This window comes from Martes martes, assembly GCF_963455335.1.
Source record: "Martes martes genome assembly, chromosome: 2".
Classification (NCBI taxonomy): domain Eukaryota; kingdom Metazoa; phylum Chordata; class Mammalia; order Carnivora; family Mustelidae; genus Martes; species Martes martes.
The window spans coordinates 64433289-64457610 of NC_137889.1; the positions used below are offsets into that span (position 1 = coordinate 64433289).

Here is a 24322-nt window from a genome sequence, read left to right on the forward strand (position 1 = left end):
TTATCAGCTGGAGAAAACCCAGAAGAATGTAGTAGAAGCCAAGTGAAGAAAGCATCTCAAAAAGGAGACATCATTTCTGGAATATCAGTTGTTAGTGGTTCAATCTACACTTGCAGATTTTCTGTGGCAAGTGAGGATGTCATATGTACACATCAACTCCCCTGAAGGATGCTTTATAATCGCACCTAGTAAGGAGAACAGGTTTGCATATATGTATGTTGTATCATTATATTCCAAATAGACATCATTTTTGGAACATCCAGTATTTCTTACTTTCCGCACCTATTCCTACGCCCATCACCACAAACGATTGTTTCTAATTGCACTTAGGGTTGTTTTCTCATCTCATGGAAATGTTATCAAAATCAATGTGATTACAAAAGAATAATAATCTAATTCTCAGCCATGTGGGTTTGCTACACCACACACTAAACATTACTTCTATTTCTTTAAAAATGTTGAATTTACATTAGATTATAAATGTGTAATATTCTGGGAATGCAGCACATTATAAAATGAAGCTGCTGTGTGAATGTATTCATCATAAGAACATGTTGACCATATTTTCTTACTCAAACCATATTCTATCTCCAATTCTGCCTAAGAAATCTGGCTTTCTCACTCCCTTAGGAGATAAAGTATTTTATTTAAATCACCTTTCCTGATAGTTGATCTAAGGGAAGAGGGAAAAGAAATAGATATAACTCACAGCCTCAGGATATAGATATCCTGTCTCCATTCCTTTTAGCTTTTACTGGACATCAGGCTGCTAGTCTAATAAGGCAACAAAGAAAAGTAAACAGAAATGAAAAGCAAAATAAATAGCAGTCTTTATCCCACTGGAAATAACCATAAATTTAAAAATGCAACCTTGGCTATATCGTGAAAGGATTTTCTTGGTCTGTTTCCATAGCTGTATTTTATTCTCTTCTGAACTAATCTAGACTTTTTCTTAAGATTCGTATTGTACACCAGTCTTATTTACCCTAAAAATCTTTTGCAAAACAATTTCTCAATAAATCATGCTGTATCTATGCCATGTGGCATCGTTCTGCAAACCCAAACTATGGATTCTAAGCTATAGTGAAAAACTAGGTAGCATCATTTTTATGACTTGTGTTTTCATGGATGTACTGAGATGGAACACTAAATATAAGGGATACGGGTAGCTTGCCTTGGCTTCACAAATCTTTGATGTTAAGTCATGTGTCTTACAAACCCATGTGCACCTGTCCTCAATGCCTTGGTCTGTTTTACAGTCTTCTTTTGGCATTATCTAATGAAAGCTATAAAAAGAGAATGTTGGGGCGCCTGGGTGGCTCAGTGGGTTAAGCCTCTGCCTTCGGCTCAGGTCATGGTCTCAGGGTCCTGGGATCGAGCCCCGCATCAGGCTCTCTGCTCGGCGGGGAGCCTGCTTCCTCTTCTCTCTCTCTGCCTGCCTCTCTGCCTACTTGTGATCTATCTCTCTGTGTGTCAAATAAATAAATAAAATCTTTAAAAAAAAATAAAATAAAAAGAAAATGTTTCCTTCCTATTACAACAGCAAAAAAAAAAAACCCAAAACATTTCAAGAATGAAGCCAAATATGTCATACCACGTCACAGGTCCCATCTTAATAGTAGGTCTAAAAGTCATTAGCACCAGACCATCACTTCAGGTCAAAGCAGAATTTCAAAACCAAACCCTCTCTAGACTTAACATTGAAATGTGATTATTATCACAAAAATATTGAAGTAAAAAATGAGGTAAACAATTTCTTAATGTCATTTTGTTTTTTGATTTACATCATTGTTCTGTTACATTTATGTTCTGTATTTTGGTATGAACCATTGTTTTCTTTTTAAAAAAAATTTTTTTTATTAACATATAATGTATTATTAGCCCCAGGGGTACAGGTCTGTGAATCACCAGGTTTACACTTCACAGCATTCATCATAGCACATACCCTCCCTAATGTCCATAACCCAACCACCCTCTCCCTTCCCCCTCCCCCCGGCAACCCTCAGTTTGTTTTGTGAGATTAAGAGTCTCTTATGGTTTGTCTCCCTCCCGATCCCATCTTGTTTCATTTTTTTCCTTTCCTACCCCCCAAGCCCCCCACGTTGCCTCTCAACTTCCTCATATCAGGGAGATCATATGATAATTGTCTTTCCCTGATTGACTTATTTCGCTCAGCATAATACCCTCCAGTTCTATCCACGTCGTTGCAAATGGCAACATTTCATTTCTTTTGATGGCTGCATAGTATTCCATTGTACATATATACGACATCTTCTTTGTCCATTCATCTGTTGATGGACATCTAGGTTCTTTCCATAGTTTGGCTGTTGTGGACATTGCTGCTATAAACATTCGGGTGCAAGTGCCCCTTCAGATCACTACGTTTGTATCTTTGGGGTAAATACCCAGTAGTACAATTGCTGGGTCATAAGGTAGCTCTATTTTCAACTTTTTGAGGAACCTCCATGCTGTTTTCCAGAGTGGTTGCACCAGCTTGCATTCCCACCAACAGTGTAGGAGGTGAACCATTGTTTTCCATTAGGAATCTTCCCTAAAGATTAGAAACCAAGGTAAATTTAACTCCATTTTATCTGTTCTACACAGGACCATAATGGGAGAGATACAGTCATTCTTTGATATTTACCGAAATATTTACTTACTAAAACTGTCACATGGTACAAGGCCACTGTACCAGTTGTACAGTGAGAATAGAAGAAAGGCGAAGATGATGGGCTTTCTGTGGCTACTATTCACTTAAGGGTATCTAGATCTACCTCATAGATAATGTTTTGAGTTTCTTTTTTTAAAATTTAAATTCTTGTTAGTTAACATACAGTGCAAAGTTGATTCTGGAGTAGAATTCAGTGGTCTATCACTTACATATAACACTCTGTGCTCATCACAACAAGTGCCCTTTTTTTTTTTTTTTAAAGATTTGATTTATTTATTCAGCAGAGAGAGATCACAAGTAGGCAGAGAGGCAGGCAGAGAGAGAGAGAGGGAAGCAGGTTCCCCACTAAGCAGAGAGCCCGATGCGGGGCTCGATCCCAGGTCCCTGGGATCATGACCTGAGCCAAAGTCAGAGACTTTAACCCACTGAGCCACCCAGGCACCCCCCCTTTTTTTTTTAAAGATTTTGTTTATTTACTTAACAGACCGAGATTACACATAGGCCAGAGAGGCAGGCAGAGTGGGGGGGAAGCAGGCTCCCTGCTGAGCAGAGAATCCAATGCAGGGCTCGATCCCAGGACCCTGAGATCATGACCCGAGCTGAAGGCAGAGGCTTAACCCACTGAGCCACCCAGGGGCCCCAACAAGTGCCCTTCTTAATGCCCATCACCCAGCTAGACCATCCCCGCCCACCTCCCTCAAGTTTTTTTTTTAATATATAAAGAGGAATAAGATACGACCTTAATGAGTACCAGCAGCTTTCACTACTCCTTCCATCATACAGTTTTTCCTCCAGTGTAAAAAAAAAAACAGGCAAATCTATCTGATGCTGCCACATTATAAACTGTCACAAGATTTTGCTGAACCCCAAATTAAGATTTCAGACTTAGGCCTGCTGAAGCAACTGATTCCCAAAGGGATGAAACTCTTAAGGATCCCACTTATTTTTCACATCAGGACTCAGAGAAAGTGATAAAAAGCCAACGATTCGTCATTGGCCAAGGGAAAGATCTTTCCGGCATTTCTAATTTCTTTAATTTAAATAAATTATAAATTTTGTAACGACTGCTTTCCACCACCACCCCCTTCCCCCCCTTTTTTTCAGGTACAGAGCAGTTGCCTCCTGGAGTCGCGTTCAGGGAATTGGGATTCCCTTGATCACTGCCATTGAGATAGTCTCCATCTGGATCCTTTCTTTTATCCTGGCCATCCCTGAAGCTATCGGCTTTGTCATGGTGCCCTTTGAATACAAGGGTGAACAGCACAAAACCTGTATGCTCAATGCCACGTCAAAATTCATGGAGGTATGGAGAGTATAAAGGGAATTAACTGGGGGAGGTGGAGGAGGTCTTCATTTATACTTTATCATCGCCAAAACTTGTTGATATTTCTACAGTGCCCAGTGTGGTTTACTCTTTTAGTTTGGTCACATATTCTTCAGCTGCATGAAAAGTACACGTTATGGCAGGGTTTAGCTTCTTGAATAGAACTATTTTGTTTTCACTCTTATAGCACAATCGTAGACAGGACTGTTCTGCACCAAACAACTCAGAGTCTAAAACAAACGTACTCAGTGCTCACTTCGGTAACACATGTACTGAAAGAAACTGAGAAAAAAAGATCGATGTGCTATTTGTTTTTATAATAAGCAACAGCACAACAATTTCCATCTGACAGGCATGCTGATAGGCATTTTATATTACTTGGGCAAATGCACAATGCTCACATTTTTTTAAAAGATAGATTTATTAGGAATTTAGTAGGAAGCCATACTTACAGGTACTTATGGTCTTACAAATTCTGCATGTATTATACAAATAATATAAATTTGCAGAACTTTTTTTTTTTTTTTTTTTTTTTTTTTTTAAAGATTTTATTTATTTATTTGACAGACAGATCACAAGTAGGCATAGAGGCAGGCAGAGAGAGAAGGGAGGAAGCAGGCTCCTTGCTGAGCAGAGAGCCCGATGCGGGGCTCGATCCCAGGACCCTGAGATCATGATCTGAGCTGAAGGCAGTGGCTTAACCCACTGAGCCACCCAGGCGCCCCTAAATTTGCAGAACTTTTTAAAAGTGTTTTAGTTAAGTGAATTCCATCTTCATTTAATACACCTGACCATATTAATGTTTTTCTGCAGACTTTAATTATGTAATTGAGTGTATTGGAAAACATGTTTAAAATGCATATTTCCTTTACCAAACTAGTCAAATGTGGACGGAGGAGAAAAACCAAAAGGATAACTACTTCTCTTAAACCGGCATAATTTAGTGCTTTGATGTAGGTTTCATGCAGCTCAGATTCCACATTTAATCATTTACAGACATCTCCAGGTATGTTTTCCTAACTTGGAAAATTCACAAAATTAGTGGTTTTACAGTTGACCAGTTTTCCTCTTTGGAAATTCTTATTTTAAATTTAAAAGTGCTCTTGAAAACTGCCAAACTGGCAATGGTAAAATGAAGGTATTCTGTTTATCTACTGACCTTTTTATTAAGTCAGTCTCCAAAGTGAAAGAACAAAGAAGACGGCAGGAGGTTATCAGAATTTGGGCAGTGGGAATAAGCCATCTAGATATTCCAGAGTTAAGTGTTCGAGAGAAGAGTCTTGATATAAGAAGGGGCTTACTAATCATGTGAACCAGGCAAAATGAAAAGGGCTGTTTCACAAAGACAAGTCTCTCTTATGAGTGGGCAAGCAAAGGTTGGCTACCTTAGGGTTTCAGTAAAAGGTAGGAGTTTAAACTGATCATTTTTTACATTCCGTTCCAAGTCTGAAGTTTCCAGATTCTTTTTCTCCTCTTGTTCCTTTTTTCTCATTTTATTCCCCAGATTGTGTTCCATTCTTTCCTCCTCAACTTTGCTCTAACCCAGAGTGGAGGGAGGTCCTTTCATACCCTGGCTGATGACATTAGTTCAAAAGAAATGTGTGACCCCTTTCTCTACAGGCCTGTGCTTTGGAGGGGGCAGGGGCTCCACCCAGACCCTTCAGGGGTCAGCTTCCAAACCCTCTGCAGCTGCTTCTGTGGCATTCATACCCAGTCAGCAATGCATCTTGGAGGGGGAGGGTGGTGGTGGTAAAGAGTTCTAATTTTTTTTTATTTATTTTTTATTTTTTTGGTTTTTTGACTTCAGTACTGAAATCTTCTACAGTATGATGTGGAGAGGGTGATACTTGTATGAATACATCTGAATAAACCAACTACTTTGGTAGTTTATAGTAACTTTAGGACAGAATTCAGGGGTCTGTGAACTTAAATGGAAAAGAAATTACATATTTATTTTCACTAACTTCTAACTGGAATTTATCATTTTCTTCTATTATGAATGTAGGCAATGAACCACAAGCATATTTAACAGAACCATATTTCTACTAATAGGAATAATAGACATTTTCTTGTCACAATAACGGTTGGATAATCTTGAAATATCATTAATGCTCATCACTTTTCAACTTCTGATAGTTATTAGAACCACCATTAGATTTCTCCCTTAACTTGTTAATAAACACCTCTATTTCTGTATCAGAATTTTCTTTTTACTCTTTCAATAGCTGTGTTTCAATGTAAGTGGTTACCACTGTAATCTTACTTTTATGCATATAGAAGTGTTATTCTCAGAAAGGATTACAGTCTTCACGAGACGTTCAAAGGAATTGATGGCATAAGAACAGTTAAGAACCTCTGCCCAGAACTTTTTTTCCTCAGGAGCCATTTATAGATTATTTTAATAGACATGTTACAAGTGTAGCCTACTGGGCCTCTTTCTATATTCAGCAACTGTCCAGTTTTTCACAGAGCAGCATGATTATTTTTTACTGTGGGAACTGAGATGATACAGGAGGCCGCATTATCCTTCGTAAATAAACAATCTGGAGAAAGAACACAGGGAAAAGCATTTCTAAGTTAGCGATTAATTTAGTGGAAGGAAGAATGTAGATATAATTTTCTAATTTCCATTTTTATAGGGTACTAAATTTTCTCCTTTAAAAACACATAAAACTGAATAATCCTATTTACAAAGCCTGCACACGAGGAGATAATGCTAACTATGGCTTCAGATAAGATACTCGGCCTCAATAGTTTCCAGGTGATAAGTATTAAAGAGTGAGAAAGGGCATGGTTTTTGAGGGCTCAAACCCGCGGGCTGCAAGGTCACATAGCAAGCATACCAGGCAAAGGGTTAACTCCCAGTAACCAGAGCTGCACAGATAAGCCATTCATAACCTTCGCTGTTACCGAACAAGACTCACATTAAGTACACTTTAACCACAAGAGTCAAAAGGAAACCAGGCACTAGCAAAATGTTGAGGCTCATCAGTAAGTAAAGATAAATACATATTCTGTATATCTCAAAATCATACTATATGAGCTTTGGAAGGGAATTCTTTTTCTTGATTAGGGCTCTCCCATTGTGTAATTAAAACCAACTTCAGTTCATAATAAGTATCTTTGTCACGATCATTTATTTCGAAGTGCCATTCCTTCATGGGCTTTTATAAATCCAGGATGATTTTTGGAGTTTCCAATTGAATTGAGTTTTGAGCGTCACCCCCCAAGCCCTTTGCCACAACCAGAGGGTGTGTGCATAGAAACATTCCTGCAGGCGTGAAGATTTTGAAGCCATCTGAGGTACTGCCCAGTAAGTTTAGATTATAATATCCCTCTGTTTCTCTCCCTTTTCTTCACCTTACAGTTTTACCAAGATGTAAAGGATTGGTGGCTCTTCGGGTTCTATTTCTGCATGCCCTTGGTGTGCACTGCTATCTTCTACACCCTTATGACCTGTGAGATGTTAAACAGAAGGAACGGCAGCTTGAGAATTGCCCTCAGTGAGCACCTTAAACAGGTAAACTTCATAAGCTCGCGAAAATTTGGCCAAGACGGATTTGTCCAAACAGAAAGCCTATAGATATTGTATTCAGCTGACGTAGCCTCATTTCCTAAAAATAAAAATAGTGTCTTATAACTGTTTTCTTTATAGTTATAATATTAGGAATTTCTTTTGTGAATGTGGAGAGCCTACCGATAAAAGAGGTGGCCGTGGGGGCAGGGCCAGATAGAGAGGAACTATGATTTAGTTTGCCAAGAGTATATTCAACACGTGTGTTTGTGTGTCTGTGAACTGAACTGGGCTTGTTGGAACTGTGCCAGGACACAAAGAAGCAGGTGAAGTCTTGGTGCAGAAATAAAATACAAATATGAAACATTTGGAAAACAGAATCACAAGGTATGGTAGAAGTGGACTGTGTTGTGGGAAGCTAAGGAGGATGTAAAACAGAGTCACTGAGACACTTGTCATGAATGAGGGAGATTGAATTGTTTGTCAAGGATAAAGGCATTTGATGGGGAAGGAGATGACAGAGGGCATATTTCAAGTGCAAGGACAAGAGTCCAGTGGGAACATGGCATGGCACCACGCATTTGGGGAGTGGGGAAAAAGAGATGAACCTCATTAGAGAAACATCTCAATGTCCACAACAGCCAAACTATGGAAAGAACCTAGATGTCCATCAACAGATGAATGGCTAAAGAAGATGTGAGATACACACACACACACACACAAAATACTATGGAATACTATGCAGCCATCAAAAGAAATGAAATCATGCCATTTGCAACAACGTGGATGGAACTAGAGGGTATTATGCTGAGCGAAATAAGTCAATCAGAGAAAGACAATTATCATATGATCTCCCTGATATGAGGAATTTGAGAGGCAGGGTGAGGGGCTTGGGGGGTAGGGAAGGAAAAAATGAAACAAGATGGGATCGGGAGGGAGACAAACCATAAGAGACTCTTAATCTCATGAAACAAACTGAGGGTTGCAGGGAGGAGGGGGGTTGGGAGAGGGTGGTTGGGTTATGGACATTGGGGAGGGTATGTGCTATGGTGAGTGCGGTGAAGTGTGTAAAACCTGATGATTCACAGACCTGTACCCCTGGGGCAAATAATACATTATATGTTAACTAAAAAAAAAAAAAAAAGAAATATCTAAGGTAAGACTCATGATAGGATATGGGATTGGGTACAGAAAAAGTCAAATTTTGGAGAGCCCCAGGAGGCTGTCGTTGGTCCCCCACGCCCTTCCCCCAAGCAGCAAACAGAACAGATACAGAGGTGGCTTTAGAGGGCAAAGCTTTACACTTAGACTTGCTGGGCTCTGTGATTTTGGGCAAATTGCTTAATCTCTCTGAATCCCTAATTTTTCATAAGATGCATGTAATAATACCTGCATCTTTCTGTACAAATATTAATTCAAGTCTTAAAAAATTAAATAAAATGTATATAATAATACATCAAAGGGATCACCTAACGCATATACCATGTCTCATAGTAAGTACCCAGAAAATGTTTGTTATATATTAATTCAAAGGGTAAAACTAGGACCGCCCATAAGTTCTCAGTCTGAGCAGAGAAGTATATAACACCCAGCCGCACCAGAAGTTAATGAGTTGTTGATGGAGCCCATAAATCTGTCCTATACAATCACCATATACAAGCACCATTCTTCATCAGTGACTCCTTTCCACTACTGTACTGATTTTTCTGAGCTTCAGCTTCTTTATCTGTAAACTGGGCATATAGTATGTGAATTGATATCACTACAGAAATCAAAAGAATTAAGTGTATACAGGGGCTCCTGGGTGGCTCAGTGGGTTAAAGCCTCTGCCTTCGGCTCAGGTCATGATCTCAGGGTCCTGGGATCAAGCCCCGCATTGGGCTCTCTGCTCAGCATGGAGCCTGCCTCCCCCTCTCTCTCTGCCTGCCTCTCTGCCTACTTGTGATTTCTGTCTGTCAAATAAATAAATAAAATCTTAAAAAAAAAAAAAAAGAATTAAGTGCATACATATACTTTTAAAATCTGACATGCATACAAATGGTAGCTATTATCTTTCAGTAAAATTTAACAGAAAAAGTAGATCGAGTATGACTTTGTTCAGGCATGAATGCTTCAAGGGCTCCAAACAGGAACTATATTAAGCAATGCTGGCCTCTCACTCCTGCAGTAGAGGTAATTAATTAGAATAGATTTGTAAAAAACAAAAAGACAATGTTCTTCAGTGCTGAAATTTTCATTAATACCATAATTGAGCCTGTTTAAGTTATGAATGGTAACTGCTCTGAAAATAACTGAAAGGGATTGCCTGTGAGGATAATAGGATTCTGCTTCACATTTTCAGTGCATTCTTTACGTTTCCAAAGAGCATGTCATTTGTTTATTTGATTCCTCCAAGCACCCTGTGATATAGGCAGGACAGACCTCCTTATACACTTGATTATGAGATTGGCTAATCCAAATGCAGATTAAAACTGAAGTCTTGGTCCTATGAGGCATTGCTTAGTGTCACACCAAAAGTTGTTAACAGGTTTTAACAGCAGGAGAGCAGGCCGGGCTGGAAGATCTTCCGTTGGGGCTGTGGGGAACTAAATTCACAGTGAAAGGCCCTGCCACCCTTTGGCTAGTATCCTGCATGGCTCCCGGTTTTGCTTCCTGCGTGCTTTTCTCAAATTTCTCTTCATTATTCTGACAACAACTTTTATCAGTTAGGGATTGTGTTTGGATGCTGGTAGCAGAAAACCCAAAATAACATTGAGTAAAACAAGTGAGGGTTTCTTCTTTCTCCCACAGCAAAAAAATCAGATGTCACGGGTTCAGTGCTCAAGGGACTCGGAAGCCAGGGCTCTGCTCTTTTGCTGACTTTTCCGTTAGAAGACAGGAACTACAGCTCTACCTTCTCTCAGATTTCCAGGCAGCAAAAAGGGCAAGAATATAGACCATATTAGTGTTTGTGGATCTAAGGACTGGCCTCCACTTTTTAGTAGCTTTTCCAGCAAACTCACACAGCGATTTCTACTTGATCTCAGCGGTCAGACTGTGTCAAGTGGCCTTGAAGTCGATTAGCCTGAACTTCCCTGCTGCAGCAACAAAATCAAGGATTTGACTGATAGTAAGGAAAACAGGAGAAGAGATACTGGTTAAGCAAATACAAATACCAGACTGCCATGGCAACAAATTAATAATGGGTTTTGAAGGATCATCCTCTTTGAGGATTTGCTCAAGGGAGACAGCCTCTCCCCCAGTACCCTCCTTTTCTCTTTTTCTGGTCACACTTTCCATGTACACAAAAGGATCCTTTAAAATGAGCCCCTATTCCTACAGATCGGAACTCTTTATTTTCTCAATTGTTGCTCAGCTCGGATGTTCTCTGAAGCCCTAGTCAGTCCACCCAATAACTCTGAAAGATTAAAGAACCCCAGTCCTTCGGGCTAGAGCCACAATTTGTGAAGACTGCCTTGAAATCTTTTTAAACGGCTCTATTAATCATGTGGGTTTATTGTAGGCTGCCCATACTTAATGCTATATGCTTTGGGTTGAACCAACATTACCCTTCCAAATCCTGTTTTCAATCAATTTTATTTTGACATTAACTGATCCCAGTTACAGACAAGTTGCATTTTATGTTCCTAGTTAGGCTTTCAAATGCATGCATTGTAATACTCAAGCATGATGCACACAAATGTCTGGTTGCAGATAATTCCTAACCTATGATTTTTCTGGTCCTACACAAACTCTAAAGTATGTAAACCTTCAAACTGAGGTCAGTCCAGGGTTAACATGTCCCAGTCACTCTAATCAACATTGCTGATAATCCTTTTCCCTCATCCCTCTGTTTGCAAACAGAGGTCTTTGGAAGCTACATGTCATTAATAAGAGAATTTTAAAAGCAAAAAACTCCCAATGTTAGCTTTCTTCAACATCAAGAAATGGAGAAAACACATCGCTATTGGCTTTTTATCTTCTATTCCCTACTTCTGTTTTCCAAATATCTTCGTAGATTTGTTCATTCTTTATTATGTTGGGTTCAGTCACGTTGACTGCCATGCTGTCATTAATGCTAGTTACCCATCATTGAGGCTTTTAGTTAACCATTCCCCCCATATAGTCACACACATGGGTGCACACACACACATTCAGCTCGTGTTGGCTCAGCTCCAGCCAATTTCCATTTCCCTGACATCGAACTTCTATCCTGACCCTAATAACCAGCTTGAGGCCACCATCCTTCCTGGCAGCTGCCCAAAAGAATCATTAGCAACTCCTTGATTAGAAAGTTGGACTCCAAATTGAGGACATGGAGGCACTGTGAGGTGCACTCTTCTGGCTCTTTTTAAAGTAATTCTTTCTCTGCTGTCTACTACTTCCTTTGTGTAGCTCTCTCCTCTAGCAGAAAAACACTAAATTTATTGTGCTTTTTTTCCCCTCACTTTCCTTTAGCGTCGAGAAGTGGCAAAAACAGTTTTCTGCTTGGTTGTAATTTTTGCTCTCTGCTGGTTCCCTCTTCACTTGAGCCGTATTTTGAAGAAAACCGTGTACGATGAGATGGACAAGAACCGATGTGAATTACTTAGGTACGGTCCTGTGTACTCGTTAGGAAATTGGAGTTTCTCCAATTGTCATGCTTATGATATTTTTACAAAACTGTCTAGTCTACAGTCTCGTTAGCCCTAAAAATTAAAACTGCAAAGTTGATTATTTTTCTTTCGCTGACATAGCCCATGACTGATCCCAGAGTTTGTGTGAGCCGTATCTGTAATTTTGCGGCTCTCCTCCTGGGGCTGTACATCATGGTTTGAGCTAACCAAGTGGCAGGTATATCCGTAAATGTTCGGCAGAACTGAAACTGCCACTTAAACAAGGCCTTAAAAAAATTCTGACTGCCACCTATAAGAAATGGCTCCTGGGCAAGAAAAATGCTTATTCTAGGGATAAATGCTAGTTAGCAGGTTGAAAACATTATCTTCTAATTATTCCACTATTTTCTTCTATTCTAGTTTCTTGCTGCTCATGGATTACATCGGCATTAACTTGGCAACCATGAATTCATGTATAAACCCCATAGCTCTGTACTTTGTGAGCAAGAAATTTAAGAATTGTTTCCAGGTGAGACTGGTTTGCATATATCTTTTTAAGGACAACCAAGGGGGTACATGAAGTCACCAACGAGCTTGGCTAATTTCCAGTAGAGAACTGAAAATCCTATTTTGTTACCCAGAAAGAGGGTCAGATTGCCAGCGTAAAGCAATATTGTCAGAAAAATTGTCTGAAAGGAAATACCAATTCAGACAACAAAATATTCAGGGGCTTGACTAAAAAGAACTAACTTAATAACTTGTTAATTTAGTATGCTGCTTTATAAAGAAATGCTCAACTGTGAGCTCCAGGCTCCAGAGAATACATACAACCTAGTCATGCCTCCCATTATCTTAGATGTTAACCACAGCCTCAACAAAACGTGAAGTCTGCTGTCTAAAAAAGTTTTTGCTAAATAATAGGATATTTAATAATAGCCTATGCAAGGAAAGGAAATGCTTATTGCCCTGGCCATCTGAGCTAATATAATTTCATTGGAAATCAGTTTCCTTCTGTTCTTCAAACTTCCTTGCAGCTAAGCCAACCCATGTCTTCCAGAAGCTCCATGTCCTTCTTCCTGAGGTATCATCTCTCCAGTTCTTGGGACGATTAGCATGGCATAAATCCTAACTGGATTCTCTGGCCAGGATGTTTCACTGCGGTTTATGGCACATATTAGGAAGAGTAGTATAGAGGTCGAGGGTGCAGGATCTGGAAGCAAACAATTTTGATTTACATCACAGCTCTGTACTTGCTAACTGTCTAACTCAGGTCCAGGTGGTACCCCTCCTACCTCCTCAGTTCGATCATCTGTAAAACCAGATGATCACTGTATCTATCTCATAGCTGGGATTCAGTGGGTTAATATTTGTTAAGCACTTGGGACAATAATAAGCTCTCAGTAGGAGTTTTTTTATTATTAGGGATAGAGAAGAGAGGAAAAACACCATGACTGCCCTCATGGAATGGACAGGAGAATGGAAGGAGATTGACATATATTTACCAAAGAATCTTACAAACAGATGAAACTTGGTATGGAAGTTCTAGCTGCTACCTTTTTGAAGTCTACCTGACAATGTTTACACGTCATGAAGTGCTCTACGAAAGATTCTGCCCAGGGAGCCCTGGTGGCTAGTCTGTTAAGCATCTGCCTTCGGCTTGGGTCGTGGTCCCGGGGTTCTGGGATTGAGTCCCGCATTAGGCTCCCTGCTCCGTGGGGAGTCTACTTCTCCCTCTCCCTCTGATCATTCTCCCCACTTGTGCTCATACTCTGTCTCAAGTAAAGAAATAAAATCTTAAGAAAAGAAAGAAAGAAAGGTTCTGCCCAAGGAAGGATTGACTAAAATGCTGGTCATAATTAATCCATCATATAATCTGGAATTAATCTGATTTTAATTAATTTACATATTAATTAGAGGGGAAGGGAAAATCAAGGTACAAACTCTCAGAAATTAAACCAATCTTTGTATTAATCTTCATACAGAGGCAACATATGCAGGAGAAGGACCTTAATCCAGAGAGTCCTGGGTTCTAATTCCAGTTCTGCCTGTTTCCCCTCTAAACCTCCTTGTCCTCATTAATAAAATGGGGAAAGTAGCACCTACCACCTAAGGCTATGAGGAGAAATGAGGTTTCCAAAGCAGACAGCCACACAGGTGAGGCACACTGCAGAAATGCCAAGCCCCTCCAGACCCTTCTCTACCCATGCCCACCCCAAGTCATAGGACATGTTCCCTCAGGCCAACACTGCCTTCCCTTCCACTTGGATTTGGTGAATAAATTATAACAAGAAATAAGGGATCTATTTCTCTGCACTAGAATGGACGGTTTAATTTCTACCTAGAGATTACTGGCTCCATACTCTAGATTATTGTTCAGGTTCACATTCTCTCCTCACGTTTTGTTGGTAGGAGCCCAAGGCTTCTGTGTTCTGCTGGAAACAGGTTGGTAGGCTCATTTATTTAGACTTTGTTCCTTCCCCCAGTCCTGCCTCTGCTGCTGCTGTTACCAGTCCAAAAGTCTGATGACCTCGGTCCCCATGAATGGAACAAGCATACAGTGGAAGAACCATGAACAAAACAACCACAACACAGAGAGGAGCAGCCATAAGGACAGCATTAACTAAACATCTTAAGAGATAGTCATCAGTAATCCTTCAAATTCTATTGGAGAAAAAAATCACACAGCAACTGTGTTTCCAGAAATCTTTTCTCCAATCCTTCTCCTGTGACTCAGCCCCAAACCCAGAAAAATGCTTTCCAAAACATCAGAGGGTAGACTGGTTTATGGTCACAAATTCAATGAATCTTATTTCTTTAATTTATCTAATTAACATATTCTGCTTGTTATTTACATATTATGCACTAAAAAAATGGTGGGAGTTGGCAGGAGGAAGGGAGACTGTTTGGTTAAATCAGATGGGTATTTACTACTTTTGCATGAAAACAGTCTTCCAGTACTTGACAGCTTCTGTGGAATGTCCAGTGAGAACTAGCCACCATGAAAATTTAGCAATTATGACAAGATTTTCAATTTTTTTGAATTGGCCAGATGCAGTAAGGTAAGCAATCAGGTTAATGTTTTTCATGTCACTTTTTAATTTTTAAAACATCAATTCTCAAGCTGCGGCAAATACAGGCACTTAAAGCACAGGCTGATATCCATATGTGGCAGTGTAATAGCTGGTATTCAAAGAATTTTTAAGACCTATATTTTCTTTTGTAATGAGGTTTCATTACAGGAGCTCTGGAGCACATTTTTATGTGAAATTTTAAAATAATGCTTGAATCAAATAGTTCTATTTTTCACAAGCCCAATCTTTTTTTAATGTAGATATTGTATGTAAAATCAATATCATGTACTAAAATTTAAATGTGCATATCATTCAACCATACCCAAGACTTTCAGTGGAATGTATTTACATCTAAAGCACAACTAGTAGAAAAAGACAAGGTTTTTAGAAGACTTGGAAATTTTCATTGAGGTTTTTTTTTAAAAATAATAGTAACATATATGTGTGCATTTGGTAATAGCAACATGTATATGGACATATACGTATATGTACATACATATATGTTATACATATCACCTCATAATCTCTTGATTTCTCTAAAAATGTTAACTGTCGGTCCAACTTTTTTGGTCATTCCCTTTTCCATATAAGAAACCATTTCAAAGTGACCAGCGGAGTTTATCACATCAGTGAGATATAATTACCCCCAAATGCCACCATGAATTTATAGTTCTTCACTTCCCTGGGTTGCCAGCATGAATCTAAACACCTCTCCCACCCCCACTCTTCACATGGTCACCATTTCAAAGGGCCCACAGTGACTTTTGCTGGGCATGTTCCAAGATGTTTACAGACTGTGAGTACAGCAGAAAATCTTTTACTGTGGTGTATATAAATATATATATAAACAACTGTACATTTTTTTAGCCAATTTTTCTGTGATTGTCTTTATGGAATGTACTTGTGTGTGTGATATATGCATGTGTGTTATGGTATGTATGGATTTAATGTAATCTAATAACACTGCCCTGTAATCATACCGCAGGACATACTCTGAGTGGAATCTAAGTGGTTGCTCATCATGACTGCTGGCCTTAGTCAGTTTTAATCTATCTGCGTCATAATTCCTGTGAACATGTCACCATTACAAATGGGATATGGGAGGCAGCATGAATGGAGATGAACCATGGGTTAACAATAGTGTTTGTTGAGCCGGTTGGTGGGTTGGTTTGATAAAACAGCATTTGGGATTGTACTTTTTCCTCTGCTAGAGCAAAAGTCATTAAATATTGAAGTATTATATTGTCTTGGTTCCTCAACTCAGTATGCTGATGAGACTGACAAGAGGTCCGATGTTTCCTATCAGGTTTCACCAGACAGATTGCTGATGATAAATTAGCTAAGCTGACTTGTTGGGCTACATTTTAGCATAGTTGTATATAAAATGATACCAGGTTCCAGTTGATCCAATCGCAGGGCTCCTTTATGTGTTAGCAGTCGGATTCCATAACTTACTGGTGCATCACGTGCAGTGATATATACCTATAATATAAGCCATAGTTCACAGCATTTTGTTTAGACAATTGTCTTCTTTTTTAAGATGTTTTGTCTCTTGCATATGAAAATACATTTCATCAGTTCAGAAAATCATAGATTTCTGAATAACACACAGGCTTCAATGTGCATTTTGGTTATGGACCAGTAAGTAGCCATGTTTACTAGAGGGAATATTTCCAGTTTTTACCTTTATCACACCTTCCCAAGCAAATCTGTAGAAATGAGCCAGAAGCCAAGGCCCCTGCATTGGCAGTGGCCCACAAGTATAAAATAAAAGTTTACAGAAGCCTTGCAAGTGTCTCTTCATTTCTACATAGTTCTACACAGAAAATGTTGATTACATGATGCCTATTGCTAATATCATCTTAATAATAGCTCAGCAAGCAATTTAACTTTCAAACAGATACTTCCTAACTGTATCCTATTCGCAACCTACTTTGTCATACAGAACATTTACTCTTTCATCCATTCCTTCATTCACATTTCCAGTATATTTTACTAAGCATCTACTTTGCCCCAGTCATTCTTCTAGGTACTGGGGACACAGCAGTAAACAAAACAGGCAGAGTTCCTGCCCTCAGGGAGCCGGCATTCTAGAGGAGGGAGCTGGACAATAAACAGTGCATCAGGTGGATAGCTGGACGAGGAGACTCACATATATCCAAGCACTTATTTGACATCTCCAATTGAATGGCTAACAGACATACTGTATCTAAAACTAAGCTACTCGTATCTCTCTAACTTGGGCTACCCTAATATTCTTCCGCTCATGTATTAGTCAGGGTTTTTCTCTGGAGAACCCCAAAGCAATAGGACATATTAGATAGATAGATGACAGCTAGCTAGCTAGATGTATAGATAGGAAGAAGAGGACATTTATTATGGGAATTGGCTCACGTGATTATGGAGTCTGAAATATGCATGATCTGCCATCTACAAGCTGGAGAACCAGGAAAGCCTGTAATGTAATTCAGTCCAAGTGCGAAGGCCTGAAAAAAAAAAAAACAGGGGAGCAGATGGTATAACTCCCAGTCTGAGGCCCAAAGCCTGGGAACCATGGGGCAGCCTACTGGTTGAAGTCCCAGAGTCCAAAGGCCCAGGAGCCAGGAGCACCGAAGTCCTAGGGCAGGAGAAGATGGATATCCCGTGTCAAGAAAAGACAGGGTACTCACCCTTCCTCTGACCTTTTGCTCTTTTGGGGCCCTCTATAGATGGAGGATGCCTGCCCACACTGGTGAGAGCAGATTTGCTTTACTCAACCTCCTGATTTCAATATTAATCTCTTCTGGAAATACCCTCACTAGCATACCCAGAAGTGATATTCTTACTAGCTTTCTGGGTGTCTCCTGGCCCAGTCAAGTTGACATATAATGTTAACCATCACAGCTCTGTTAAAGACAGCCCCATCCTTTGAGCTGTCATGATATGTGTGTGTGTGTGTGTGTGTGTGTGTGTGTGTGTGTAGGTTTCTATCATGCCTACTTGTTTCCAGCCTTGTACACATTATACCATAATTGGAGCCGGTCTCTCGACCCCCATAAATGGTCTAAAGATATTCACATTTCCAAGCTAATTTGACCAGCATCCCCTGGGGAGTTTTCTCAGGAACAACTAAAGTAGGAAAGAGCCCTTTCCCACTGCGGCACACCTAGTAGGTCATGAGGCTGGGAGGTGCTCATGAGGGAAGTCAACCTAGAGTGTGTTACAAAGATGGAAGAGGGCACAGAAGTTCTTGGTGCCAGTTCTCCCTGATGCATTCCCATGACTTCAGTAAGCAAACCAACATATTTACTTTTGTGCCTATGCTAATTGCATTTGGTTTTTGTTGCTTATAATACATACATTCTAAGAACATCTCATCTAAATTATCTTGGTTTGTTTCTTCTTACTGCTTAAATTCAGAGACTTTGTTTTTTAGAGTTTTAGAGTAGATTGGAAAGTACAGACAATTCCCATATGCCCTCTTTTCCCCTTTCCCTACAAAGAGTTCTCCCACATCACCTGGGTAGCCCAGTCAGTTAAGCGGTTAAGCATCTGCCTTTGGCTCAGGTTGCTCAGCCGGGGAGCCTGCTTCTCCCTCTGCCTACTGCTCCCCCTGCTTGTGCTCTCTCATGTGTGATATATCTCTCTCTCAAATAAATAAATAAAATCTTGGGGCACCTGGGTGGCTCAGTGGTTTAAGCCTCTGCCTTCGGCTCAGGTCATGATCTCGGGGTCCTGGGATCGAGCCCCACATGGGGCTCTCTGCTCAGCAGGGAGCCTGCTTCCCCGCCCCTCTCTGTCTGCCTCTCTGCCTAGCTCTGATTTCTCTCTGTCAAATAAATTAAAAAAATCTAAAAAAAAAAAAAAAAAAAGTTCTAAAATCTTATAAAACAAAGAGTTCTCCCTATTATTTCCTTTTTTGTTAGTATGGTGTACTAGCTGAAGCAATATTCATACAATCTTATCAACTAAAGTGCATAGTTTACATTGGGGTTCACTATATTTTACATTGTATGGATTTTGATAAGTGGATAGTGACAGTTTTTCAGCATGACAGGATCATTCAGAATCTTTTCACTGCCCTAAAAATCCCCTACGTTCTACCTTTTCTTCCCTCCTTCCTTCTCCTTCTTGATTTATCTTTTCACCCAGTACAAATATAGTGACTACCCTCCATTATTACACTGTGCGAGTTGTGCTGGGAATACGAAACCAGATGTAGAAATAAATAAATGCACTGAAATGCTTAGTGATGACTCAGCAGAGGTCAGCACAGGGGCCTGTAAAGGCACAAAGACAAAGTAGTCAAAATTCTTTAAACTCCGGCTGGTGACATTAGTGAAAAAACACCGTGTAAGGGTTCTTGCTTCTGTGATTTTTATCTTAATGCAAAAATATGTCACTGCCAGGAGAATGGCATAATAAAAAGCAACAGACTATTGTCTGTACATTATGAGCTTTTTTAAGCCTGTAAATACATATTATTCTCTACTCAAAAATAAACTTAATATCAATGCGTTTAAAATTATTAAGGTAATGAAACAAATTGGAGATTAAGTCCAGGACAGAACCAAGACAAATATGAATCTTTTCCTTGTCTATTATCTCTATCATTTTTAATATTACTAGTCCATAAATAGTATTAAACAATATATAGGTGTGGAATGAAGAAAATGCACTACCAGTATTCCCAGGCCTCTCCAGTCCTGAAATTCTGAGACTATGATTCCTTCATTTGTAACATAATCTGGTACAGCACTCTATTGATTGATTTTTTTTTCCATACCTCAGACAAACGAAGTTATAGTGGCACAAGTCCACCATATGCAGTTGTCTCTGAAATTCCAGTGGGGTCTTCATATTGAAAACTGCCCCATTTTTAAAAAAAATAATCTTATATTTGGAGAAGCCTCTGTCACACTTTTGCCTAAGTACTTACAAAGACAAACTAATGTCCATATTTGGTCAGGACCAATACTCTGACTTTTGTGTTTCCAAAACTGAAAGGAGAGGCTACAGTTCCTAGAATGAGGGAATAATCAAGAACCCAAAAATAACAGGGCACCTGGGTGGCTCAGTTGGTTAAGTAGCTGCCTTTAGCTCAGGTCATGATCCTGGAGTCCCTGGATTGAGTCCCGAATTGGGCTCCCTGCTCCATGGGGAGTCTGCTTCTCCCTCTGACCTTCTCCCCTCTCATGCTCTCTCTCACTGTCTCACTCTCAAATAAATAAAATCTTTAAAAATAATAATAATAACGTTGTAACTGCAAAGTGGGGCTTTGCTCCTGAAGCAAACTAGCATGGATTAGTTTTGCTTTGATGAAGGCAGAAGTCCTAATACCTCATGGTTTCCCAAGCTTTAACAACAGTATTATTCAGTAGATGTCCTTATTTCTTCCTGGGAGGTAACAAATTAGGAATGGCATTGCTAAACCTAGATATAATAAGGAGAGTACTAGACTCTCCTGAGGAAATATAGAGTATTCCACATATTTTTCCTTCCTGGCCTTAAACCACAGTCCTCTTTCCTAATTTATCTACGTGGAGCTGACCATCTTTTGTTTGAATTGGATTCTATGATGATAGCTACAACTGCCTTTTAGAGTTGTTTGACAGATTTGTCCCAGATGGGAGACAGTAATGCATGCCGCCCAGACTGCCAAGTATCATATGATCAGTAAAATCACAGGCCCCAGCACCTACAGGACACAGCCCTGACTCACTCCACTTATGCACGTTTTCACAGAATAAAGCCATTTCTCTATGAACATGAGCTCTTCATTTTTCTCGAATTGTGACCATTGAGAGTAACTGTAGTTAAATGCTTAGGGTTTTAAAATATCTTGAAATAAGAAAATCTAGTAAATGTGATCAGGTGAAGGGAACATATGGGCCCTTTTAGGCTTTTCAGGCGTACATTTGTGCCTAACGCAAACCTGATCTCTTCGATCCGGTCTTTTGTCTACATCATGAAGCCTAATGGGGTTGGGCCTGGATCGCTTCTCTTCACTCCCAGGCAGAACCTTGTTGGGAGGGATGGATTTCTGCTGATCAGTTAAGGCCAAACAGGGCCAACAGGGAGGTGGGATGGGGGGAAGAGTGACTTCCCAAAGGAAACCCCACATGGCCTTAGAAAGGGGAAGGGAGAACAGCTGCACCACTTCCTCTCTTTTTTGAGGATACCATCCATATATCCTGCCACTCCTGATTTCTGCTGCTTTTTCACATTTTTAACTTAGTTAATTCTTCAATTTTTAGTACTTTCTTTCAAAAGAATTTTTGCTTTTCAAATTATAAAATCATACACAAAATAGATCTATAATATATTTAAAGCTCTTTCAGAACAAAACAATAATTAATGAATGATCCATGTATTCGGGGGGGAATCTTTATACATGAGACTTTAAATATAACCTAAGACATATATGCAAATATATTTACATAGATTGTTTACATTATATTTGCATATATTATAATCACATGTTTGTATTTACATATATATCTTACATTTATTTATCTAGTCCTTTCGTACCACAAACAAGGCTCCACCGTACATCTTTGTACAAGACTTCGTGGAGACTTGTGTGATTTCCCTGGGACAATTAAAAAGGAGTAGGACTGCTGCTGGGTCACTGGGATTTTGCACAAATACTGTCCTTATGTACTGCCAGACTGTCCCCACCAGGTCTGGGTGGAGCTGTGATTACTTCAGGGCTCCAGGTGCCTTGCAGTTATACCACTGTACACAAGCACTGTCACATTGAGGGAGCATATATACCTTTAGACATATGTACAGATGCTGTTGGAGACCTGATCAGATCCTCCTGGATCCCTTGTACCGTCTCTGTTCACCCATCCCTAGCTTCATGGTTTTTGCTACTATTTGTACCTGTCCTTGGACATCGGAGCCCCCTAGCTTATAAGGAGCAGAGGAAGTGACTGGGAATTTTATGTCCACCTATGACCCCCCACCACGACCTGTGGACAAGGACTTACTGGTGTGAGAGGACCAAGTCGAGCTCTTGTGCCTCAGGTGGGGCTAATACCCAGCACCCAGGAAATGGGGCCAAGTCTGTGACTTTACCTGAAAGCTCACCTCTCTTAGGTTCTTCCCTCTCCTCAGTCTGCTTCTTCTACTCCTTTACTGGTTTCTTCTTCTGAGTCTGGGTATTAGCAAACCACTTATGCCAATTCTTGGCTTGAAGACTGCTTCTGGAGGAACCTGACCAAAGAGAGCACACTTTTTATTTCACGGCTGAATGTGATTGGCAAATTCCAACAATGAACGTGTTAGATCCTTTAGCATACTGAATTGGGGCTCATGTTTGAAACTACTCTTGATTTCTCTACCTGGGGCATCTTAGGATGTATGAGATCTCTTCACTAATCGGCAGTCCAAACTTCCTCACCCTCAACTTCAGTCCCATTGGCTGTTAAGAGCATGTTTTCTGTTGGGTGCTCACACAGACCACTCTGGGAGCTCCACTGCAAACTCTAATGTTTTCTGTGTGTCTGACATTACTTCTAATGGAATGCGACTGTCCTTACCCTTAGAAGAACACACCTCTCCGAAGTGTCTGCCAAATGAAAGCATCAGTCATTTATGAAGCTGGAAATCAGTAAGAGAGGTAACAAGATTAGTCAGCTCTAGCTTGGGAAGTGCAGGTAGCAAGCACAGACCACTCTTTGAAAGGGCTGGACGATGAGAGTCCCAGAGAACTAGGATGGCGACTTGACAGAACAGCAGGGTCAAAGGAAAGGCTTTTGTTTCTTTAAGAGAAAAACCACCTAAGCACTTTTAAGATGGAAGAATTGAGGCCACTGAAAAGGAGAGGTCATGGAGGGGTGAAAAAAAAGAAGGTAATTGATGGATCAAATGCCCAGAGAAGATGAGAAGAGTCAAATATGGAAGCCTTTAGTAGAAGGAAAGATTTGAAACTAAAAAACTCTGTGTGTCAACTATATGAACATGAAAGGGAAAAAAAAGGAAGGGAGGGAGGAGAGAAGGGATGGGAGGGAGGGAAGAAGGAAGATTCTTCCTGACTGATTAATCAATAGCATCCATCTCTTCAGGCATGTGATCTCCTATTATCTTACATTTAATGTATTCAGTCCTTTACTACCACAAACAAGGCTACACTGTACAGCTGCCAACGTAAGAATGTCCTTTGTCTATGTTTTAGGCTTACAGACAAGAACAGAGCCTGTTTGTACTGTAGGTAGAAGAATGTCTTTTTTTTTTTTTTTAAAGATTTTATTCATTTATTTGACAGACAGAGGTCACAAGTAGGCAGAGAGGCAGGCACAGAGAGGGGGAGGAAGCAGGCTCCCTGCTGAGCAGAGAGCCCGATGTGGGGCTCGATCCCAGAACCCTGAGATCATGACCTGAGCCAAAGGCAGAGGCTTAACCCACTGAGCCACCCAGGTGCCCCAAGAATGTCATTTTTAAATCAAACCTTACAAGAACAACCTGGAAAGATACCAAGTGCACCTGTATGAATGATCTCTCCACTTTGGGTGCTCCCAGCTAGAGGGACACAGAGAAGACTGTTCATTCAAATGCTAATCTCCTCCAGACACATTCTCATAGACACACCCAGAAATAATGTTGGTGTTTTGTTGTTGTTGTTTTGGGTTTTTTCAGAAATAATGTTTTATCAGTGCAGCATCGCTTAGCCCAGGAAAGTGAAAATAAAATTGACACATAAAATTAATCATCACAGTTATACAATAAATACACAAGAAAAACCAAAATCATTTCATTACATGTTCATGTGTTCTTATAGAACCTATCAGGGCAAACAAATTTCCAATAAGCTGGAGACGCATACCAACTACGTAACTATGCCTAAAAGCCTTTATTTTATAAACATCTCCCAATCTCATAGCTGTTCCACATTAAAGAGTCTTTCTCACTGTTCCAGACCTATCAGTCAGGGTCGCTGGTGAAGAGTAAGCCTTGAAGCTGTTGTCCAGCATGCTTCCCTTCCCTTCCCTTCCTCTGTGTGTGTCCACAGAGAATCTCTAAAATGGTAGACCGTTTTCCAACTCCTCCCCTTCCACTGAGTGCTCCACTTCCAAATATACCTGGACTTAAAATCCATCTGGCAGAAGGGAGCCTGAGTTCCTTACTTCCTCCATGCTGATACCGTTTCTCAGATGCTACATCATCTGCAGATACTCGGCAATT

The 24322-nt window shown here is 40.1% G+C and overlaps 1 protein-coding gene across 1 annotated transcript in view; it reads left to right on the forward strand.

Annotated features, from left to right (window-relative positions):
* The window catches only part of EDNRA (endothelin receptor type A), a 57250-nt gene extending 40307 nt beyond the window's left edge, over window positions 1-16943 (forward strand). The window contains exons 4-8 of the mRNA XM_080796700.1: window positions 3776-3974; window positions 7363-7515; window positions 11947-12080; window positions 12504-12612; window positions 14567-16943. Of these exons, the coding sequence (XP_080652826.1) occupies window positions 3776-3974; window positions 7363-7515; window positions 11947-12080; window positions 12504-12612; window positions 14567-14707 (736 nt within the window). The 3' untranslated portion in view covers window positions 14708-16943. The remainder of the gene's footprint in view (window positions 1-3775; window positions 3975-7362; window positions 7516-11946; window positions 12081-12503; window positions 12613-14566) is intronic.
* Window positions 16944-24322: the final 7379 nt, after the last annotated feature.